The sequence below is a fragment of the Bombina bombina genome, chromosome 1, assembly GCF_027579735.1.
Source record: "Bombina bombina isolate aBomBom1 chromosome 1, aBomBom1.pri, whole genome shotgun sequence".
Taxonomy (NCBI): Eukaryota; Metazoa; Chordata; class Amphibia; order Anura; family Bombinatoridae; genus Bombina; species Bombina bombina.
Genome location: NC_069499.1, coordinates 1,187,349,643 through 1,187,372,213, shown reverse-complemented (window position 1 = coordinate 1,187,372,213; position 22,571 = coordinate 1,187,349,643). Strand labels below are relative to the sequence as shown.

The window sequence follows — 22,571 nt, the reverse complement described above, 5'->3', positions numbered from 1 at the left end:
CTTCTCTAGGTCCCATCCTTTGGATGGAGACAATTAGATCCATTCTTTCTTTGGTCCTAGATGGTCAGTTTATGACCACTATAGATATGAAGGACACGTACCTACTTGTCCTGATCCACATGTTTCAGTTTCTGCAGTTTTGTCTTTCTGGACAAACAACTCCAGTTGTAGCTTTGCCTTTTGGTTTAGCTACTGTTCAGTTGATCTTTCTGTAGGTATTAGGAGTTCTCTTAGCCGTGTCCATATTGTGTGGTATCGCTGCTACTCCTTTGGCGAGAACCCTCTCAGATCTTCTTCTGTGCCTTCTCCGGAGGCTCAAGAACAAGCAAATACTGTGCTTCAGGAGTCCCAGGTTCAAACCCGGGCATGGGCTACCATGGACATTATTCCTTGTGCTCATTTTTATCTGCGACCTTTCAACTATGTATTATTCCGACACTGGATTGGAGACTGTTCTGACCTATCCCATCAGTTCGTCCTCGACAGCCATACAAGAGCATATCTATCCTGGTGGCTCTGTCAGGATCACCTGTCTCAAGGTTCATGACCTTTGATAGCATCATGGGAGATTGTGAATACGGACACCAGCCTTTTGGACTGGGGTGCGGTCTGGGGTTTTCATCTCTGATGAAGTGCATGTACGCATGCGTGAAACGCGTCAGTTAGAAGGAGCTTTGTCTACCTGATGTCTCCTACCTGAATAAATCCTTGGTTGCACTGGCTTTGTGGCTCCGGTCTCCTTTCTTCTTTTTCAAGTCAGGGAATCTGGTCTCTGGAGGAATCTTCTCTCCCCTTCATCTCTGAAATCAAGAGCCATCTTCAATGCTCTGATGGCGTGACCGGTTTATTAGATCCAATCAGACAGCATATTGTCTGTGGCTTATATCTATCATCAGGGAGAAACAAAAGCTCCCTGACTATGAAGGAAGTCTTTCGCATCCTTCATTGGGCAGGGATCCACTTTTGTCACTTTTTGGTAATTCTTATTCCGAGAGTGGACGATGGGAGGTGTATTCCTTGAGCAGAATGACGTTCCATCTTGGGGAGTTCCGGATATAGATCTAGATCTCCTGGCATCTCGCCTCTTTCCTGAGGTACCCAGATTCGGGTCCAGATCGCGGGACCCTCGAGCAGTTCTGGGGGACGAGTTAGCAATTTTGGAGGTTCTATGTTATTTGTTCCCTCAGTTTGTTCATAGCTCGCTTCAAACTGGTACGGGTCTCGGTGGTCCTAATTGCTCAGCTTGGCCTCACAGGACTGGGTTCGCAGACCTTGTGAAAATGTCATCCTCTCCTTAGTGGACGCTGTCTCAGAAGGCAGACCTTTTCTTCAAGGTCCATTCCTTTTCCAATATAGATTTTCTGAGGCTGACTGCGTAGAGATATTCGTCTAGTCTTGTCTAAAAGAGGTTTTTCTGTCAAGGTCATTGATACTCTGATCCAGGCTCATAAGGCAGTGAATTGTTGGATGTGTCACAAGCTGTGACGCTCCTTCCTATCCTGCGGTGAGGCTCGAGGTTTCCTTTGGCACAAGGTGAGGGTTCCTTGGATTCTGTGGTTTTCCAAGAGGGTTTGGAGAAAGCTTTGCATACTAGTTTTTCACATAGGACAGACTTCTGCCTTTCTATATTGCTTCTCTGCGAGTTATCTAATCCTCTGGATGTTCAGTCTTTTGTTCAGGCCCTGGTTAGAATCAGGCCTGTGTTTAAACCTGTTGTTCCCCTTTGAACCTTAATCTTGTCTTTGTGTTCTTCATCAGGTTATGTTTGAGCCTACACTTTCTGTTGATATTAAACTTTTATCCTGGAAAGTTTTTTGCTTTGGTTGGCTATTCTTCTGCTCATAGTTTTAAGGCTATTCTACATACTGTGTTAGTTTTTCTACCTAAGGTGGTCTTTGACCACAATATCAATCAGGATATCGTAGTTCCTTCTCTTTCCTTTTCCTTCTCAGATGTGGTGCATGCCTTTTAATTTTATATTTTGCTTCCAAGGATTTTAGACAATCTTTTTTTCTGTTTGTTGTGTACGCCAGTAGGCATAAGAATCAGAATGCCTCTGCGACTACCTTTTCTTTTGGCTGAAGAGTGCCATTTGTTTGGCTCATTAGGAAGCTGGTCAGCAGCCTCCTGAGAGGATTTTGGCTCACTCTAATCGTGCTTTATCCTCCCCTTAGGCTTTTAAGAAGGAAGTATCTGTGGAACTAATCTTTAATCTTTTTTTCTAGAAGTTTCAAGTTTGATGTTTTTGCCTCAGCTGAGGTTTTCTTTGGGGAGAAAGGTACTTTAAATGGCGGTGCCACTTTAGGTCCGCCTGCCTTATTCCCTCCCAATTCAATCTGTGTCCTCTCTGGTTTGGGTATTGGATTCCCAACAGTAATGAATGAATTTGTGGACTCTCCATGCCATTGGAAAGAAAAGAAAATTGATGCTTACCTGTTAAATTATTTTCTTTCCAGGCATGGAAAATCCATTAACCCGCCCTGTGTTTTTAAGGCGGCTTTTTTTCCTAATCTTCTGGCACCTCTATACCCCTATTGTTTCTCCTGCTTTTCCTTATTTCCTTGGCTGAATGACTGAGGAAGTAGGGGAAGTGGGAGGGATACTTATAAGCTTTGGCTGGGGTGTCTTTGCCTCCTCCTGGTGGCCAGGTGTTGAATTCCCAACAGTAATGAATTAATTCGTGGACTCTCCATGCCAGGAAAGAAAATAATTTATCAGGTAAGCATAAATTTTGTTTTTGGGCTAGATCACGAGTGAAACGCTAACAGTTATGCACAAGTGATAAAGGGTTTGATCATGCCAGTTTTTTCACTTGTATTATGAGTTGAAAGTAAACGCGATCGCATGAGCGCATTTGATGTTAACGCACGTTGGGTTAGCCGTCCACAGTGCCCTGGTTAACTGTTTCCCAAAACACAAAAGTTGCAGAAAACTCATAACACCACCTAAGAAAAATTATTGATAAAAAATATTAATATAATAATTATATAGTGCATTGGAGCCCTTTCCAGTTATGTAGCTGAAAACATGTAAAATCTTATATATGCAATATTCATATTTAATAAAGTGTTATACTGTGTATTTACTGTAAATATTTCACATTCAATGTTCTGCATATAGCAGAACATGTTCTATGGAGAGAGAGAGCGAGAGCGAGAAAGAGAGAGAGAGAAAACAAAACAAAATACACACAAACAAATGTTTAGGCACACTAAACATTCTTTTGTTTGTATTGCACGCAAAACTCCAAAAATGGACTGGACAAAATTATGGGCACCCTCAATTTAATATTTGGTAGCACACCCCTTGGAAAAAAATAACTGAAATTAATCGCTTCCTGGTTAAATTAGGGACCAGACTTTAAACTTGAATTGATGCTGGGCCTCTCTGTGATTTTGGAGAATTCATAGGAGCTCAAAAATACCAAATACACACACAAAAATAATGGACTCTGTTATCTGGAGTTTCTTTATCTGTTTCTTTCACATGCTGCAATTCTTAGAAATGTAGTTCTTTTTATGGCTCTGTGGTAAATTAATAATGGGGTATTTAAAATAAAAAAAATAAAAACTTTAAGGAAGCCTTCATTTTTTAAATTTTGTTTTTACATTTTTTAACTCAGATATTCGATATTTGCTCTTTGTAGTTGACATGGGTATGGTGGTCTCTGAAGCAATTAACAATTAAAAATACTCAGTCCCACTGTAAGAACAATGATACTAAGGCCTCTATTTATCAAGCTGTCAACCGCAAATACGCTGGAATTCCGCAGCGTATTTGTGGAGAGCCTGATTCGCCGTAGTTATCAAACCCTACAGACCTGCAAAAGTAGAATTTAGTGACGTAACATACGATCTGCCGGACAGATCCATGGTTACGTCACTACAGATGTTCCGAACGCAAGTTCGGCACAATCTGACTACTTTTGCGGATGTCATAGGAATCAATGGGAGTCTGACAGCAGCGAAAGCTTATGTTCACTGCTGCCCGATATCCCATTGATTCCTATGGTAGTGTCTACACCTAAAACCCTAACATGTACCCCGAGTCTAAACACCCCTAATCTGCCCCCCCTACACCGCCGCCACCTACATTATACTTATTAACCCCTAAACCACCGCTCCCGGACCCCGCCGCAACTAAATAAAGTGTTTAACCCCTAAACCACCGCTCCCGGACCCCGCCGCAACTAAATAAAGTGTTTAACCCCTAAACCGCCGCTCCCGGACCCCGCCACAACTAAATATAGTGTTTAACCCCTAAACCGCCGCAACTAAATAAAGTGTTTAACCCCTAAACCGCCGCTCCCAGACCCCGCCGCCACCTACATTATATTTATTAACCCCTAAACCTAACCCCCCCTAACTTAAATATAATTTAAATAAATCTAAATAAATATTCCTATCATTAAATAAATTATTCCTATTTAAAACTAAATACTTACCTATAAAATAAACCCTAAGATAGGTACAATATAACTAACAATTACATTGTAGCTATCTTAGGGTTTATTTTTATTTTACAGGCAACTTTGTATTTATTTTAACTAGGTACAATAGTTATTAAATAGTTATTAACTATTTAATAAACTACCTAGCCAAAATAAAGACAAAAGTACCTGTAAAATAAAACCAAACCTAAGTTACAATTACACCTAACACTACACTATCATTAAATTAATTACAATTAAATAAAATTAACTAAAGTACAAAAAAACCCCCACTAAATTACAGAAAATAAAATAATTACAAGAATTTTAAACTAATTACACCTAATCTAATCCCCCTAATAAAATAAAAAAGCCCCCCAAAATAATAAAAATCCCTACCCTACACTAAATTACAAATAGCCCTTAAAAAGGGCCTTTTGCGGGGCATTGCACCAAAGTAATCAGCTCTTTTACCTGTAAAAAAAAAATACAATACCCACCCCCCAACATTACAACCCACCACCCACACACCCAACCCTACTCTAAAAACCACCCAATCCCCCGTTAATAAAACCTAACATTACCCCCTTGAAGATCACTCTACCTTGAGACGTCTTCACCCAACCGGGCAGAAGTGGTCTTCCAGACGGTCCGAAGTCTTCATCCTATCCGGGCAGAAGAGGTCCTCCAGATGGCCAGAAGTCTTCATCCAGACGGCATCTTCTATCTTCATCCATCCGGAGCGGGTCCATCTTCAAGACATCAGACGCGGAGCATCCTTCCAGGACGACGACGACCCGACGAATTAATATTACTTTAAATGACGTCATCCAAGATGGCGTCCCTTGAATTTCGATTGGCTGATAGAATTCTATCAGCCAATCGGAATTAAGGTAGGAAAAATCCTATTGGCTGATGCAATCAGCCAATAGGATTGAGCTCGCATTCTATTGACTGTTCCAATCAGCCAATAGAATGCAAGCTCAATCCTATTGGCTGATTGGATCAGCCAATAGGATTGAACTTCAATCCAATTGGCTGATTGCATCAGCCAATAGGATTTTTCCTACCTTAATTCCGATTGGCTGATAAAATTCTATCAGCCAATCGGAATTCAAGGGACGCCATCTTGGATGACGTCATTTAAAGGAATATTCATTCGTCGGGTAGTTGTTGGCCTGGAAGGATGCTCCGCGTCGGATGTCTTGAAGATGGACCCGCTCCTCTCCGGATGGATGAAGATAGAAGATGCCACCTGGATGAAGACTTCTGGCCGTCTGGAGGATCTCTTCTGCCCGGATAGGATGAAGACTTCGGACCGTCTGGAGGACCACTTCTGCCCGGTTGGGTGAAGATGTCTCAAGGTAGGGTGATCTTCAAGGGGGTAGTGTTAGGTTTTATTAAGGGGGGATTGGGTGTCTTTTAGAGTAGGGTTGGGTGTGTGGGTGGTGGGTTGTAATGTTGGGGGGTGGGTATTGTATTTTTTTTTACAGGTAAAAGAGCTGATTACTTTGGGGCAATGCCCCGCAAAAGGCGCTTTTAAGGGATATTTGTAATTTAGTGTAGGGTAGGGATTTTTATTATTTTGGGGGGCTTTTTTATTTTATTAGGGGGATTAAATTAGGTGTAATTAGTTTAAAATTCTTGTAATTATTTTATTTTCTGTAATTTAGTGAGGTTTTTTTGTACTTTAGTAAATTTTATTTAATTGTAATTAATTTAATGATAGTGTAGTGTTAGGTGTAATTGTAACTTAGGTAAGTTTTTATTTTAACTAGGTAGTTATTAAATAGTTAATAACTATTTAATAACTATTGTACCTAGTTAAAATAAATACAAAGTTGCCTGTAAAATAAAAATAAACCCTAAGATAGCTACAATGTAATTATTAGTTATATTGTAGCTATCTTAGGGTTTATTTTATAGGTAAGTATTTAGTTTTAAATAGGAATTATTTAGTTAATGATAGGAATATTTATTTAGATTTATTTAAATTATATTTACGTTAGTGGGTGTTAGGTTTAGGGGTTAATATGTTTATTATAGTGGCGGCGGTGTAGGGGGGGCAGATTAGGGGTTAATAAATATAATGTAGGTGGTGGTGGGCTCCGGGAGCGGCGGTTTAGGGGTTAAACAATTTATTTAGTTGCGGCGGGGTCCAGGAGCGGCAGGATAGGGGTTAATAACTTTATGTAGGTGGCGGCGGTATAGGGGGCGGCAGATTAGGTTTTATTAAGTATAATGTAGGTGGCGGTGGGCTCCGGGAGCGGCGGTTTAGGGGTTCATACATTTATTAGAGTTGTGGTTTAGGGGTTAATAACTTTTTCGTTGAGGGGGGGTCCGGGGACGGCTGTATAGGTGGTAAACAGTATAGTATAGTGTGGGTGCTTAGTGACAGGGTAGCAAGAAAGCTGTGAAAAAGCCGAAGAGCAGCAAGATCGATGACTGTTAGTTAACAACAGTCCGCTGCTCATCGCACTGTACTTGGTGCGCTGCTTTTTGACAGCTTTTTTGATAATTTTGGAGAACGTATTCAGGTCCGCGGCGGCGATCTTAGGCGAGCGTATTCGTTCCGTTGAATGCAAGAAAGTCGACGGCTTGATAACTAGAGGCCTAAGTATCACAGAGGCGCCACTTCTTAGGCAAGTGAAAAATCCAAGCTGATCAAATGCCACGGTCAGCTCTTCAACGTATGCCAAATATCTGAATGTAAGAAACAAAAAAAACAGAATTTATGCTTACCTGATAAATTACTTTCTCCAACGGTGTGTCCGGTCCACGGCGTCATCCATAACTTGTGGGAATATCTCTTCCCCAACAGGAAATGGCAAAGAGTACAGCAAAAGCTGTCCATATAGTCCCTCCTAGGCTCCGCCCACCCCAGTCATTCGACTGACGGACAGGAGAAAAAACAGGAGAAACTATAAGGTGCTGTGGTGACTGTAGTTAAAGAAATAAATTCATCAAACCTGATTAAAAAAACCAGGGCGGGCCGTGGACCGGACACACCGTTGGAGAAAGTAATTTATCAGGTAAGCATAAATTCTGTTTTCTCCAACATTGGTGTGTCCGGTCCACGGCGTCATCCATAACTTGTGGGAACCAATACCAAAGCTTTAGGACACGGATGAAGGGAGGGAGCCAATCAGGTTGCCTAAACGGAAGGCACCACGGCTTGCAAAACCTTTCTCCCAAAAATAGCCTCCGAAGAAGCAAAAGTATCAAATTTGTAGAATTTGGCAAAAGTGTGCAGGGAAGACCAAGTCGCTGCCTTACATATCTGATCAACAGAAGCCTCGTTCTTGAAGGCCCATGTGGAAGCCACAGCCCTAGTAGAGTGAGCTGTGATGCGTTCAGGAGGCTGCCGTCCGGCAGTCTCATAAGCCAATCGGATGATGCTTTTCAGCCAAAAGGAAAGAGAGGTAGCAGTAGCTTTTTGACCTCTCCTCTTGCCAGAATAAATGACAAACAGAGAAGACGTTTGTCTGAAATCCTTTGTAGCTTCTAAATAGAACTTTAAAGCACGAACTACATCTAGATTGTGTAACAAACGTTCCTTCTTTGAAACTGGATTCGGACACAAAGAAGGCACAACTATTTCCTGGTTAATATTCTTGTTGGAAACAACCTTTGGAAGGAAACCAGGTTTAGTACGCAAAACAACCTTATCTGAATGGAACACCAGATAGGGTGGATTACACTGCAGAGCAGATAACTCAGAAACCCTTCTAGCAGAAGAAATAGCAACCAAAAACAGAACTTTCCAAGATAACATCTTGATATCTATGGAACTGAAATAACTAAATTCAGACTCCAGGGAGGAGTCAAAGGTCTGTAAACAGGCTTGATCCTGACCAAAGCCTGAACAAAAGCTTGAACATCAGGCACAGCTGCCAGTCGTTTGTGTAATAAGACAGATAAAGCAGAAATCTGTCCCTTTAGAGAACTCGCTGATAATCCCTTATCCAAACCTTCTTGGAGAAAAGAAAGGATCCTAGGAATTTTGATCTTACTCCATGAGAATCCCTTGGATTCACACCAACAGATATATCTTTTCCATATTTTATGGTAAATCTTCCTAGTTACAGGTTTTCTGGCTTGTATCAGAGTATCTATTACAGAATCCGAAAACCCACGCTTAGATAAAATCAAGCGTTCAATTTCCAGGCCGTTAGCTGAAGGGAAACTAGATTTGGATGTTCGAATGGACCTTGTACTAGAAGATCCTGTCTCAGAGGTAGCTTCCATGGTGGAGCCGATGACATATTCACCAGGTCTGCATACCAAGTCCTGCGTGGCCACGCAGGAGCTATCAAGATCACCGAGGCCCTCTCCTGCTTGATCCTGGCTACCAGCCTGGTAATGAGAGGAAACGGTGGAAACACATAAGCTAGGTTGAAGGTCCAAGGCGCTACTAATGCATCCACTAGAGTCGCCTTGGGATCCCTGGATCTGGACCCGTAGCAAGGAACCTTGAAGTTCTGACGAGACGCCATTAGATCCATGTCTGGAATGCCCCACAATTGAGTCAACTGGGCAAAGATCTCCGGGTGGAGTTCCCACTCCCCCGGATGGAATGTCTGACGACTCAGATAATCCGCCTCCCAGTTTTCCACTCCTGGAATGTGGATCGCAGATAGGTGGCAGGAGTGATCCTCCGCCCATTTTATGATTTTGGTCACTTCTCTCATCGCCAGGGAACTCCTTGTTCCCCCCTGATGATTAATGTAAGCAACAGTCGTCATGTTGTCTGATTGGAATCTTATGAATCTGGCCTTTGCTAGTTGAGGCCAAGCCTGGAGAGCATTGAATATCGCTCTCAGTTCCAGAATGTTTATCGGGAGAAGAGACTCTTCCCGAGACCATAGGCCCTGAGCTTTCAGGGAGTCCCAGACCGCGCCCCAGCCTAATAGACTGGCGTCGGTCGTGACGATGACCCACTCTGGTCTGCGGAAGCTCATCCCTGGGACAGGTGATCCTGGGTCAGCCACCAACGGAGTGAGTCTCTGGTCTTCTGATCTACTTGAACCACTGGGGACAAGTTTGTATAGTCCCCATTCCACTGTTTGAGCATGCACAGTTGTAATGGTCTTAGATGAATTCGAGCAAAAGGAACTATGTCCATTGCTGCAACCATCAACCCTACTACTTCCATGCACTGAGCTATGGAAGGCTGTAGAATAGAGTGAAGAACTTGACAAGCGTTTAGAAGCTTTGACTTTCTGACATCTGTCAGGAAAATCTTCATTTCTAAAGAATCTATTATTGTCCCCAAGAAAGGAACTCTTGTCGACGGAGACAGGGAACTTTTTTCTATGTTCACTTTCCATCCGTGAGATCTGAGAAAGGCCAGAACGATGTCTGTGTGAGCCTTTGCCTTTGAAAGAGACGACGCTTGTATCAGAATGTCATCCAAGTAAGGTGCCACTGCAATGCCCCTTGGTCTTAGAACCGCTAGAAGGGACCCGAGTACCTTTGTGAAAATCCTTGGAGCAGTGGCTAGCCCGAATGGGAGAGCCACAAACTGGTAATGTTTGTCCAGAAAGGCGAACCTTAGGAACTGATGATGATCTTTATGGATAGGAATATGTAGATACGCATCCTTTAGATCCACGGTAGTCATAAATTGACCCTCCTGGATTGTAGGTAAAATCGTTCGAATGGTTTCCATTTTGAACGATGGCACTCTGAGAAATTTGTTTAGGATCTTTAAATCCAGAATTGGTCTGAAAGTTCCCTCTTTTTTGGGAACCACAAACAGATTTGAGTAAAACCCCATTCCTTGTTCCACGGTTGGAACTGGGTGTATCACTCCCATTTTTAACAGGTCTTCTACACAATGTAAGAATGCCTGTCTCTTTATTTGGTTTGAAGATAAGTGAGACATGTGGAACCTTCCCCTTGGGGGTAGTTCCTTGAATTCCAGAAGATAACCCTGAGAAACTATTTCTAGTGCCCAGGGATCCTGAACATCCCTTGCCCAAGCCTGAGCGAAGAGAGAGAGTCTGCCCCCTACTAGATCCGGTCCCGGATCGGGGGCTACTCCTTCATGCTGTTTTGTTAGCAGCAGCAGGTTTCTTGGCCTGCTTACCCTTGTTCCAGCCTTGCATCGGTTTCCAAGCTGGTTTGGTTTGCGAAGCATTACCCTCTTGTCTAGAGGCTGCAGAGTTGGAGGCCGGTCCGTTCCTGAAATTGCGAAAGGAACGAAAATTAGACTTATTCTTGGCTTTGAAAGGCCTATCTTGTGGGAGGGCATGGCCCTTACCCCCAGTGATGTCTGAGATAATCTCTTTCAATTCTGGCCCAAAAAGAGTTTTACCTTTGAAAGGGATATTAAGCAATTTTGTCTTGGAAGATACATCCGCTGACCAAGACTTTAGCCAGAGCGCTCTGCGCGCCACAATTGCAAACCCAGAATTTTTCGCCGCTAATCTAGCTAACTGCAAAGCGGCATCTAAAATAAAGGAATTAGCTAACTTAAGTGCGTGAACCCTGTCCATAACCTCCTCATACGGAGTCTCTCTACTGAGCGACTTTTCTAGTTCTTCGAACCAGAACCACGCTGCTGTAGTGACAGGAATAATGCACGAAATAGGTTGCAGGAGGTAACCTTGCTGTACAAAAATCTTTTTAAGCAAACCCTCCAATTTTTTATCCATAGGATCTTTGAAAGCACAATTGTCCTCGATAGGAATAGTAGTGCGTTTGGCTAGTGTAGAAACTGCCCCCTCGACCTTAGGGACTGTCTGCCATAAGTCCTTTCTGGGGTCGACCATAGGAAATATAGGAGGGGGAACAAAAGGTATGCTGGGCTTCTCCCACTCCTTATTCACTATGTCCGCCACCCGCTTGGGTATAGGAAAAGCGTCGGGGTGCACCGGGACCTCTAGGAACTTGTCCATCTTGCACAATTTTTCTGGAATGACCAGGTTGTCACAATCATCCAGAGTAGATAACACCTCCTTAAGCAGTGCGCGGAGATGCTCTAATTTAAATATAAATGTCACAACATCAGGTTCTGCCTGTTGAGAAATTCTACCTGAATCTGAAATTTCCCCATCTGACAAAACCTCCCTCATGGCCCCTTCAGATTGGTGTGAGGGTATGACAGAGCAATTATCATCAGCGCCCTCCTGCTCTACAGTGTTTAAAACAGAGCAATCGCGCTTTCTCTGATATGCAGGCATTTTGGATAAAATATTTGCTATGGAGTTATCCATTACTGCCGTCAATTGTTGCATAGTAATAAGCATTGGCGCGCTAGAAGTACTAGGGGCCTCCTGCGTTGGCAAAACTGGTGTAGACACAGAAGGAGATGATGTAGAACTATGTCTACTCCCTTCATCTGATGAATCATCTTGGGCAACTTTACTATCTGTGGCAGTACTGTCCTTACTTTGTTTGGACGCTATGGCACAATTATCACACAATTTTGAAGGGGGAGACACATTGGCTTCCATACATACAGAACATAGCTTATCTGAAGGCACAGACATGTTAAACAGGCTTAAACTTGTCAATAAAGTACAAAAACCGTTTTTAAACAAAACCGTTACTGTCTCTTTAAATTTTAAACAGTGCACACTTTATTACTGAATATGTGAAAAACTATGAAGGAATTGTTCAAATTTAACCAAATTTTCACCACAGTGTCTTAAAGCATTCAAAGCATTGCACCCCAAATTTGAGACCTTTAACCCTTAAAATGAAGAAACCGGAGCCGGTTACAGTTTTAACCCCTCTACAGTCCCAGCTACAGCCTTTGCTGCGACTTTACCAAACCCAGGGGGTATACGATACCAAATGAAGCCTTCTAGGAACCTTTTCAACTACTTTCAGACCCACACACATGCAGCTGCATGTCCTGCTCTCAAAAGTAACTGCGCAGTAATGGTGCGAAAATGAGGCTCAGCCTACTACAGGGAAGGCCCTTCCTGACTGAAAAGGTGTGTAAACCAGTGCCTGACGTTAAAAAAACGTTCCCCAAAATTTATAAGTGTGAATATCAACATCAAGCTTTATAAAATGCCCAAATAAAGCAATCGATCTTGCCCATAAAAGTGTCTACCAGTTTTATAGCCCACATTAAGCCCTTTATTCTGTTTGTTTTAGACTAAGAAAATGGCTTACCGGTCCCCATGAGGGGAAATGACAGCCTTCCAGCATTACACAGTCTTGTTAGAAAAATGGCTAGTCATACCTTAAGCAGAAAAGTCTGCTAACTGTTTCCCCCAACTGAAGTTATTTCATCTCAACAGTCCTATGTGGAAACAGCAAACGATTTTAGTTACTGCTGCTAAAATCATATTCCTCTCACAAACAGAATTCTTCATCTTTTTCTGTTTCAGAGTAAATAGTACATACCAGCACTATTTTAAAATAACAAACTCTTGATAGTAGAATAAAAAACTACAACTAAACACCACATATTCTTCACCATCTCCGTGGAGATGTTGCCTGTGCAACGGTAAAGAGAATGACTGGGGTGGGCGGAGCCTAGGAGGGACTATATGGACAGCTTTTGCTGTACTCTTTGCCATTTCCTGTTAGGGAAGAGATATTCCCACAAGTTATGGATGACGCCGTGGACTGGACACACCAATGTTGGAGAAAAGAGAAGAAGGCGCTCCAATGGCATAGTAACTCAGGGTAAAATCTCCACAGGTAATCGAACCCCCTTTGTGTGCAGAATACTTACAAAGTAGCAGCACTTATCACAAAGTGCAAGATAGTGCAGTCTGGGTCCTTTAGATCTCCCCAGCTAGCTCATAACCGGTCACAGTCAGCAGCCAGTGTATCACCAGATCCCACAGCAAATGCACAATACCATACAGGATTGGTAGTAGGCTGAATAAATGAACCAAGCTTAACTTGGATGTAAAATATATTTAAAACTTTATTAAAACCATATAAATGCTGGACACATTTCGCAAGTGAAACCTGCTTCCTATAGCAACTCCTACCCTGAATTACTACTCCATTGAAGCACCTTCTTTCCTTTTTTTGTTTCTGAAACAATTACTAATACAGAGACCAGGCAAAGAAGGATAAGAAGGACAGTAATAGACTAAGTCCCTTTGGACACCTTTTATGCTGCTATGGGGGGGGGGGGGCTCGTTTGTGTGCAGTGGGAGGAATCTTACTTGGGAAATGCCTTGCGTTGGTGGTTAGGGGGGGCTGCTGCTCAAGTAAAATATTTGTTACTATATTTAAATAATAAGTAATCCAGGTAAGTTACTTTGCAGTCTATGCCTGACTGCTTGTACAATACATAGGAATTGAAGACTGCTATTTGTGTTAGGTATATAGCAACTTTTTTTATACCAAATGGTGGTATTGTGATGCACCAGGTATGGCTTAAAACACTGATCAGCCAGGTCAACTCCTCCCATATATTTATTGTAATTAAGGACACACTTTGGTTTGTTGATTTGCTCATCCCCTCTTCTTTACTTTACTGGCTCTTTGGCTTCAGTGTGCATCATGGATACAAAATTAACATCATTATTGTCTGTAAATCTGAGGCCCAAAAGTCCCCCATTACCCAAAGCAGATGTGTTTCCGTGCTTTTGCTTGGACCGCATCAGCTGTTGGGCAAACCCTCTCCTTTTTTTTGGATTTTGCCACAAGCACAAGTGTCAAAATTAAACAAATTTTAAATAACTTAATACTTGATTCTAAGGAAGTACTTATTAGACAAAAAGGAAATTAATTTATACCTGGACCAAAAACAATTAGAGACCATAAAAAAAATGCAAAGTAAATGGTATATATATGGAAATCATTCAGGTAGGCTATTAGCATCTCTAGTTAAAATTTTAAAGAGTTAACAAACAAATTATATCTTTAAATTCAAAACGGGGTCCGAAATTGGGCAGTAAAGAAATAGTGGAAGAATTTAGGAATAACTATTCATCACTATATACAGCAGAGACTAATAAGAACACTGCTAAGAGGACTTTTTGGCTTCTAAAATTACCCAATCACAGCAAGAGACTCTAAATAGCTCAATATCATTGGAGGAAGTGGTTAAAACTATTTCTGAAATGGCAGTAGGTAAAGCATCAGGGCTGGATGGATTACCCTTAGAATGGTACAAATTGTTAAAAACTTCCTTAGTCAAATTATTGACAAAGAGTTGTATAACTCTTATCTATAAAAAAAAAGGTTCATCCATCAAAATCATTTTCAGAAGCATGCATAATCGTGCTACCTAAAGAAGGAAAGGACCCACCTTGTTACCTCATACCGTCCAATATACCTGCTTAACTAGGATCATAAAATGTAAGCTAAAATTTTAGCCAATAGATTAAAAGGATTCCTCCCAACCGTGATACATAAGGATCAAACAGGGTTTGTTCAGGCAAGGTCCTCTGCATATAATATTCGTAAGGTATTATATTTGGTAAATCATTTTTGGCTATTAAAGAAAAATCTTACAAAAAAACATTGCATCTCTAATGCCCTGCTATTAGCACTGGACGCGGGAAAAAGCCTTTGATAGGGTAAAACGGCCCTATCTATTGACCTGTTTAGAAAAATAACAACATACCAGTGGCATCACTATTTCTGATTGGTTGATGACTTAAAGGGACATAATACCCAAATGTTGAAGCACATGAAAGTAATGAAGCATATCTGTAAAAAGCTGACTAGAAAATATCACCTGAACATCTCTATGTAAAAAAGGAAGATATATTACCTCAAATTTCCTAAGTATTCACACCCCACTGTAAAGAGACTTTAAGCAGCAAGTCAGGATGCTTGTCCCGGGACTTGCTAGGGAGTGTGCATCTGGTTTAAGTAAGTTCTATGAAATCTCATGAGATAACAGCAAAGGCAAAGCATTACCTCAGCACTGTTGATTGGCTATTTTTTTTTTTCAAACTTGCATCTGGACAGCAGCTGAAGTATAAGTGTTTACACAGCACTTAGGGCTAGATTGATCAAAGGCTAGACGAACTCTGTATGTGCTTCACCTGTAACTGCGCCCCAGCTCGCCTCCGGAGAAGCGCACATATGCGCCTGAATTTATCATAAAAATAGAGGTAACTTTGTGCAGGCGAGCTGGAGGGTAATAATGCTAAATTTTGCCTGTCAGAAACGGCATTTACTCCCTATTTATCACAGTACATCCCTATAAATATTTACGCCTCCATGTTTTGATTATTAAAAAAGTGTTTTTAAGTTAATATTTAGCTTATATTTATATTATATAACGTTTCTGTGCTGTTTTTTATATATGTTGATAATTTAAGATCGCAAAAAATAAATATATTAAAATATCGATCTATATATATATATATATATATATATATATATAACTGTTGGTACCCATATGCGCCAGTGGAAGCGCACATTTCTGGCAATAATAGTCTCTTCTTGGCGCTGAGCCTTTGAAAAATTAGTTAAAAGAAGAAAGTACTGCATCACAAGATGTAAAAGCATGTATTATAATGGTGTTCGCCTCAGTCTGCATGGCGAAATATACAACACGCAATTGAAGTCGAAATTGTAGTTCCCTATCAGCGCAAAGCAATGATAAATAAGAAACTGGGCGGATTTGTAGGTCGGGCTGTTAAATTACGCCTATTACTAATGTAAATTGTAGCACTCGGGAGCGCGCCTGTGCGCCTAGGCGAATGCATGCTGAGTGCGAAGAAGTTTCTTTCAGATTTGCGCATTTATAGGCACAGAGTGCCTTTATAGGCACAGAGTGCATATGACGATCAGTTTGTATGAGCTATTTTGGATGGAATTAAAGGAGAATGGCTTTGATAAATCTAGCCCTTACTCTTTGAGAGGTAAAATAGCTTCAATTTTTCATAGAGATCCTCAGGTGATCTTGTCTGCTTTTTACAGTTATACTGCATCACTTTCAAGTGATTTAGCATATGCGTATTATGTCCCTTTAAGTTATTAGCATGCAAACATTTTTTTTCACACTATCTAGTATGTTTTTAAAAAAAGAATCTTTATGAATTTCATGAGGCAATAGATAATCCTCAGTGAATGTGAGACCGATAAATCAAATGTGAAATGTCCTCTAAATTAGCAGCAGCTTCAGCTTTTAAGTCTATAAATATATAATCTTAGAGTTGTGAGGTCATATACTAATGTCAGTACCAAAGCTTTATAAACCCACTGATAATCTCAGCTTCTCCTCCATTTTCTATGGTTACCTCACTTTCCTTTTTTCTTTGTAACCTGCACCGCCAGATCTTTAAAGAACAACTGAACACCAGGATCATATTAGTTGGTATGGAAACATGGTCATCTGGGGACAAGATAACTGTGAGTGAGGAACCTCTACAAACGTTGAGTGATTTCATAAAGTACAGAAACACAGAGATCCTGGAGCAGAGTGATACAACACATCTTTTCTCGTGAGTCCTAATATGGTTAGCTTCGTATTCTTGTATATTCATTTTTATCGATCACTGTCATTCGGTCACTTTACATCTACATGGAACTGTCTGTTAAACCCATTAAACATACCATTGTCATAAGGCCACCTTGTTCTAGAAAGGACTGACCCTTTAAATCATTATTCATGACATCCTCATAATGTCACTTTACTCGTCTGTAAAGGGACATTAAACACTTTGAGATGGTAAAATAAAATGATAAATCGTGTATATATATATATATATATATATATATATATATATATATATATATATAAAAACACTGCAATATACTTTTGTTATTTATTTTGTTCCCTTTTCCTTTAAATGCATTCCGAAATTTTGAGCATTTTAGTTCCTGTTGGAAATGGAAGTGCAGAACACTGTTATATTCCCCACAGCCATTGGCTGCACACTAAAGTGACCTATTTATAACTGTCCCTAATTGGCCACAGCAGGTAACTTAGGTTACCTAAGTTACAACATGGCAGCTTCCTTTATACTTATTTTGTAAATATTTAAACGGCTAATAAAACTTTAAAACATACATCTACATGTTATTCTCAGACTAATATATTCTTTGAATGCATCATTCTATCTAGCATTTATTTAGTGTTACATGTCCCTTTTAAACCAAATAATCATGACACATGTTTGATCACTTCACTCCATCATTGAACTAGCCTTTAAACCAAACAATCATGTGGCTCTCATAAGGTCACTTTATTTCTTTTTCTTTACTTGCAAACTTTTTTTTCCTTTTAGAGGTCGCACCTTTAAGAGCATCCGAAGCGGAGCAGCATATTTTGGCGGGATCTGCTCTCTTTCTCAAGGAGGTGGTGTGAATGAGGTCAGCACTACAAATTTTTAAATATACTTGTTATGGCCAGTGGTCCCTCTAAGGCTTAATTTTGTGAGTGGCCCAGCAATGAAACAGTTAAGAAGGGAACTACAACCTGCAGTTAGCAAATACTACACAATGCTGACTGCAAGGTATGGCTCTCTAATTAACTGTTTCACTTCTGGGTTGCTCACAAATGTGAGATGTTAGATGGAACACTGGTTATGGCAACTCTTTAGTTTGTGTTATCTAACATATTTAATAAATCAGTGGCATTAAAGGCTATACCTTATTCTATTTGTATAATTAATAACTAATAGTAAAAGCAAAAATCTCCATTATAGTCTATAAATGTTGTTGCTGTTGTTACTACCAGCTAGGTTTATAACTTGAATGTGGTCTATGCATGTTGCCATAGGGTGAGTGACACTGAAACCGGCTCTCCAATTCCTATTATACACATGATATTAGGCCAGATTACAAGTGGAGTGCTAATTTATTGCGAGCCCGCAAATAGGTGTGCAATAAATAACCAGCCTTTACAAGTGACTGGTTATTGCTACCTAGAGCTCGCAGCCTTTAGAGGTTAAAGTTGGTGCGCCTGGGATGTTAGAAAGAAAATGGCACTGAAAAGTATATGGGAACTGTGGATCCCTGTGAAAAAAGTGTTGGAAGGTGTGAGTGTTCTTAGTGATGACAGTAGGCTATATCCAAAAGGTTCACAATAATCCCTAAATATCAGATAGATTACGAGTTTTGCGATAGGAGTGAAAAAGCATTGTTATGCTTCATAACAATGCTTTTTCCTTAACGCCGCTATTACAAGTCTTGTCAGAAAAGGTGTACCACACACCTTTTTGACCGTCAAGCAATGTCAGTACCGCACTTTTAAAAAATTCTTTTTTTCAATGGGACTTCCATAGCGCTGGTATTACGAGTTTTGCTGTGAGGCCAAAAAGTGAGCGGTACAGCCTAAAATGACAAGTTAGCAGTTATGAGTTTTACGTTACAAAGCTGTAGCATAAAACTCATAACTAAACTGTTAAAAAGTACACTAACACCCATAAACTACCTATTATCCCCTAAACCGAGGCCCTTCCGCATCGCAAATACTAAAATAAAATTATTAACCCCTAATTTGCCGCTCAGGACATCGCCGCCACTTAAAAAATGTATTGATCCCTATTCCGCCGCTCCCCAACATCGTCGCCACTATAATAAACCTATTAACCCCTAAATCACCGCCCTCCAGCATCGCAAACACTATTTAAGGATTATTAACCCCTAATCGGCCCTCCGCCCACACCGCCGCAATAATAAATCTATTAGCTACTAAACCACAAGCCCCCACAACGAAATTTACTAAAATAAACTATTAACCCCTAAACCTCTGGCCTCCCACATTACTACATAAATATATATAATATATATAAATGGCTAGATTACGAGTTTTGCGGTAAGAGATGTGCATTGCTAGCTTGCACTTTGTCACTGCTCACTTACCTACAGCGCTGGTATTACAGGTTTTTATAAACCCGGCGTTAACAGGCAAGAAGTGAGCGTAGAGCAAAATTGAGCTCCATACCGCACTCCAATACCAGCGCCGCTTAAGTCAGCGGTGAGCTGGTTGTACGTGCTCGTGCACGATTTCCCCATAGACATCAATGGGGAGAGCCGGCTGAGAAAGTCAAACACCTGCAAAAAAGCAGCTTTTAGCTCAGTAATGCAGCCCCATTGATTCCTATGGAGAAACAAAATGTATGTTTACACCTATGTATGTTTACGTGTATGTTTACACCTAACATGAACCCCGAGTCTAAACACCCCTAATCTTACACTTATTAACCCCTAATCTGCCGCCCCGACAGCTACATTATACTTATTAACCCCTAATCTGCCGCTCCGGACATCGCCGCCACTATAATAAACATATTAACCCCTAAACCGCCACACTCCCACATCACAAACACTAGTTAAATATTAACCCTTAAAATGCCGCCCCTAACATCGCCGCCACCTACCTACATTTGTTAACCCCTAATCTGCTGCTCCGGACATCGCCGCCACCTACATTATACTTATTAACCCTTAATCTGCTGCCCCGAACATAGCCGACACCTACATTATATTTATTAACGCCTAATCTCCCTCCCCCAATGTTGCTGCAACCTACCTACATTTAATTACCCCTAAGTCTAACCCTAACACCCCCTAACTTAAATATAATTAAAATAAATTAAATAAAATTACTATCATTACCTAAATTATTCCTATTTCAAACTAAATACTTACCTGTAAAATAAACCCTAAGCTAGCTACAATATTTTACAGGTAAGTTTGTATTAATTTTAACTAACCTGTCTTACACTAACACCTAACACTACACTACAATTAAATAAATTACCTAAATACAATTAAATAAATTAAATACAAATACCTAAATTACAAAAAAACAAACACTAAATTACACAAAATAAAAAACAAATTACAAGATATTTAAACTAATTACACCTAATCTAATAGCCCTATCAAAATTAAAAAAAACCTAGCCTAAACTAAACTACCAATAGACCTTAAAATGGCCTTTTGCGGAGCATTGCCCCAAAGAAATCAGCTCTTTTACCTGAAAAAAAAAATACAAACAACCCCCCCAACAGTAAAACCCACCACCCACACAACCAACCCCCCAAATAAAACCCTAACTAAAAAAACTAAGCTCCCCATTGCCCTGAAAAGGGCATTTGGATGGGCATTGCTCTTAAAAGGGCATTTAACTCTATTGCAGCCCAAAGCCCTAACCTAAAATTAAAACCCACCCAATAAACCCTTAAAAAACCTAACACTAACGCCCTGAAGATCCACTTAGTTTTGAAGATCCAACATCCATCCTCAACGAAGCCTGGAGAAGTCCTCAACGAAGCTGGGAGAAGTCTTCATCCAAGCCGGGAGAAGTGGTCCTCCAGACGGGCAGAAGTCTTCATCCAGACGGCATCTTCTATCTTCATCCATCCGGTGCGGAGCGGCTCCATCTTCAAGACATCCAACGCAGAGCATCCTCTTCTTTCCGACGACTAACGACGAATGAAGGTTCCTTTAAATGACATCATCCAAGATGGCTTCCCTTAGATTGCAATTGGCTGATAGAATTCTATCAGCCAATCGGAATTAAGGTTGAAAAAATCCTATTGGCTGATGCAATCAGCCAATAGTATTGAACTTCAATCCTATTGGCTGATCCAATCAGTCAATAGGATTGAGCTCGCATTCTATTGGCTGTTCCAATGGGTGGTGGGTTTTACTGTTGGGGGGGTTGTTTGTATTTTTTTTTCAGGTAAAAGAGCAGATTTCTTTGAGGCAATGCCCCGCAAAAGGCCCTTTTAATAGCTATTGGTAGTTTAATTTAGGCTAGGTTTTTTTTATTTTGATGGGGCTATTAGATTAGGTGTAATTAGTTTAAATATCTTGTAATTTTGTTTTTTATTTTGTGTAATTTAGTGGTTTTTTTTTGTAATTTAGGTATTTGTATTTAATTTATTTAAGTGTATTTAATTTAGGTAATTTATTTAATTGTAGTGTAGTATTAGGTGTTAGTGTAAGACAGGTTAGGTTTTATTTTACAGGTAAATTTGTATTTATTTTAGCTAGGTAGTTAGTAAATAGTTAATAACTATTTAGTAACAATTCTACCTAGTTAAAATAAATACAAACTTACCTGTAAAATAAAAATAAAGCCTAAGCTAGATACAATGTAACTATTAGTTATATTGTAGCTAACTTAGGGTTTATTTTACAGGTAAGTATTTAGTTTTAAATAGGAATAATTTAGGTAATGATAGTGATTTTATTTAGATTTATTTTAATTATATTAAAGTTAGGGGGTGTTAGGGTTAGATTTAGGGGTTAATAAATTTAGAATAGTGGCGGCGACGTTGGGAGAGGCAGATTAGGGGTTAATAAATGTAGGTAGGTTGCGGGAACATTGGGGGAGGGAGATTAGGGGTTAATAAATATAATGTAGGTGTCGGCTATGTTGGGGGCAGCAGATTAGGGGTTAATAAGTATAATGTAGGTGGCGGCTATGTCCAGAGCGGCAGATTAGGGGTTAATAAACGTAGGTAGGTGGCGGCAATGTTAGGAACGTCAGATTAGGGGTTAATAATATTTAACTAGTGTTTGCAAGGCGGAGTGCTGTGGTTTAGGGGTTAATATGTTTATTCTAGTGGCGGCGATGCCTGGAGCGGCAGATTAGGGGTTAATAAATTTAGGTAGGTGGCGGCGATGTTAGGGCGTCAGATTAGGGGTTAATAATATTTATATAGTGTTTGCGAGACGGGAGTGCGGCGGTTTAGGGGTTAATATCTTTATTCTAGTCCCAGCGATGTCCGGAGCGGCAGATTAGGGGTTAATAATTTTATTTTAGTGTTTGCGATGCGATAGACCCTCGGTTTACGGGTTAATAGGTAGTTTATGGGTGTTAGTGTACTTTTTAGCACTTTAGTTATGAGTTTTATGCTACAGCAACTACTGACTTTAGAATGCGTTACCAATCTTGACGGGATAGGGTGCACCGCTCACTTTTTTGCCTATAAAAAAAAGCTTGTAATACCGGCGCAATGAAAGTCCCATTGAAAAAAGACTATACGCAAATTGCGTAAGATGATTTGCGGTAAGGACAAAAAAGTGTGCGGTGCCCTTAAATCTGCAAGACTTGTAATACCAGCGGTAGTGAAAAAGCAGCGTTATAACCTGATAACGCTGCTTTTTCACCTTACCACAAAACTCGTAATCTAGCCGTTAGGTTTTATATTTATTTCACAGGTAAGTTTGTATTTATTTTAACTAGGTAGACTAGTTAGTAAATTGTTATTAACTATTTGCTAACTACCTAGCTAAA

The 22,571-nt window shown here is 40.3% G+C and overlaps 1 protein-coding gene across 2 annotated transcripts in view; it reads left to right on the top strand.

The window, feature by feature from the left end:
- The window catches only part of ADAM11 (ADAM metallopeptidase domain 11), a 615,610-nt gene that overhangs the window by 230,547 nt on the left and 362,492 nt on the right, over window positions 1-22,571 (top strand). For both annotated transcript variants that reach the window (XM_053699946.1, XM_053699947.1), the window contains exons 11-12: window positions 16,649-16,815; window positions 17,602-17,686. In XM_053699946.1, the coding sequence (XP_053555921.1) occupies window positions 16,649-16,815; window positions 17,602-17,686 (252 nt within the window). The remainder of the gene's footprint in view (window positions 1-16,648; window positions 16,816-17,601; window positions 17,687-22,571) is intronic.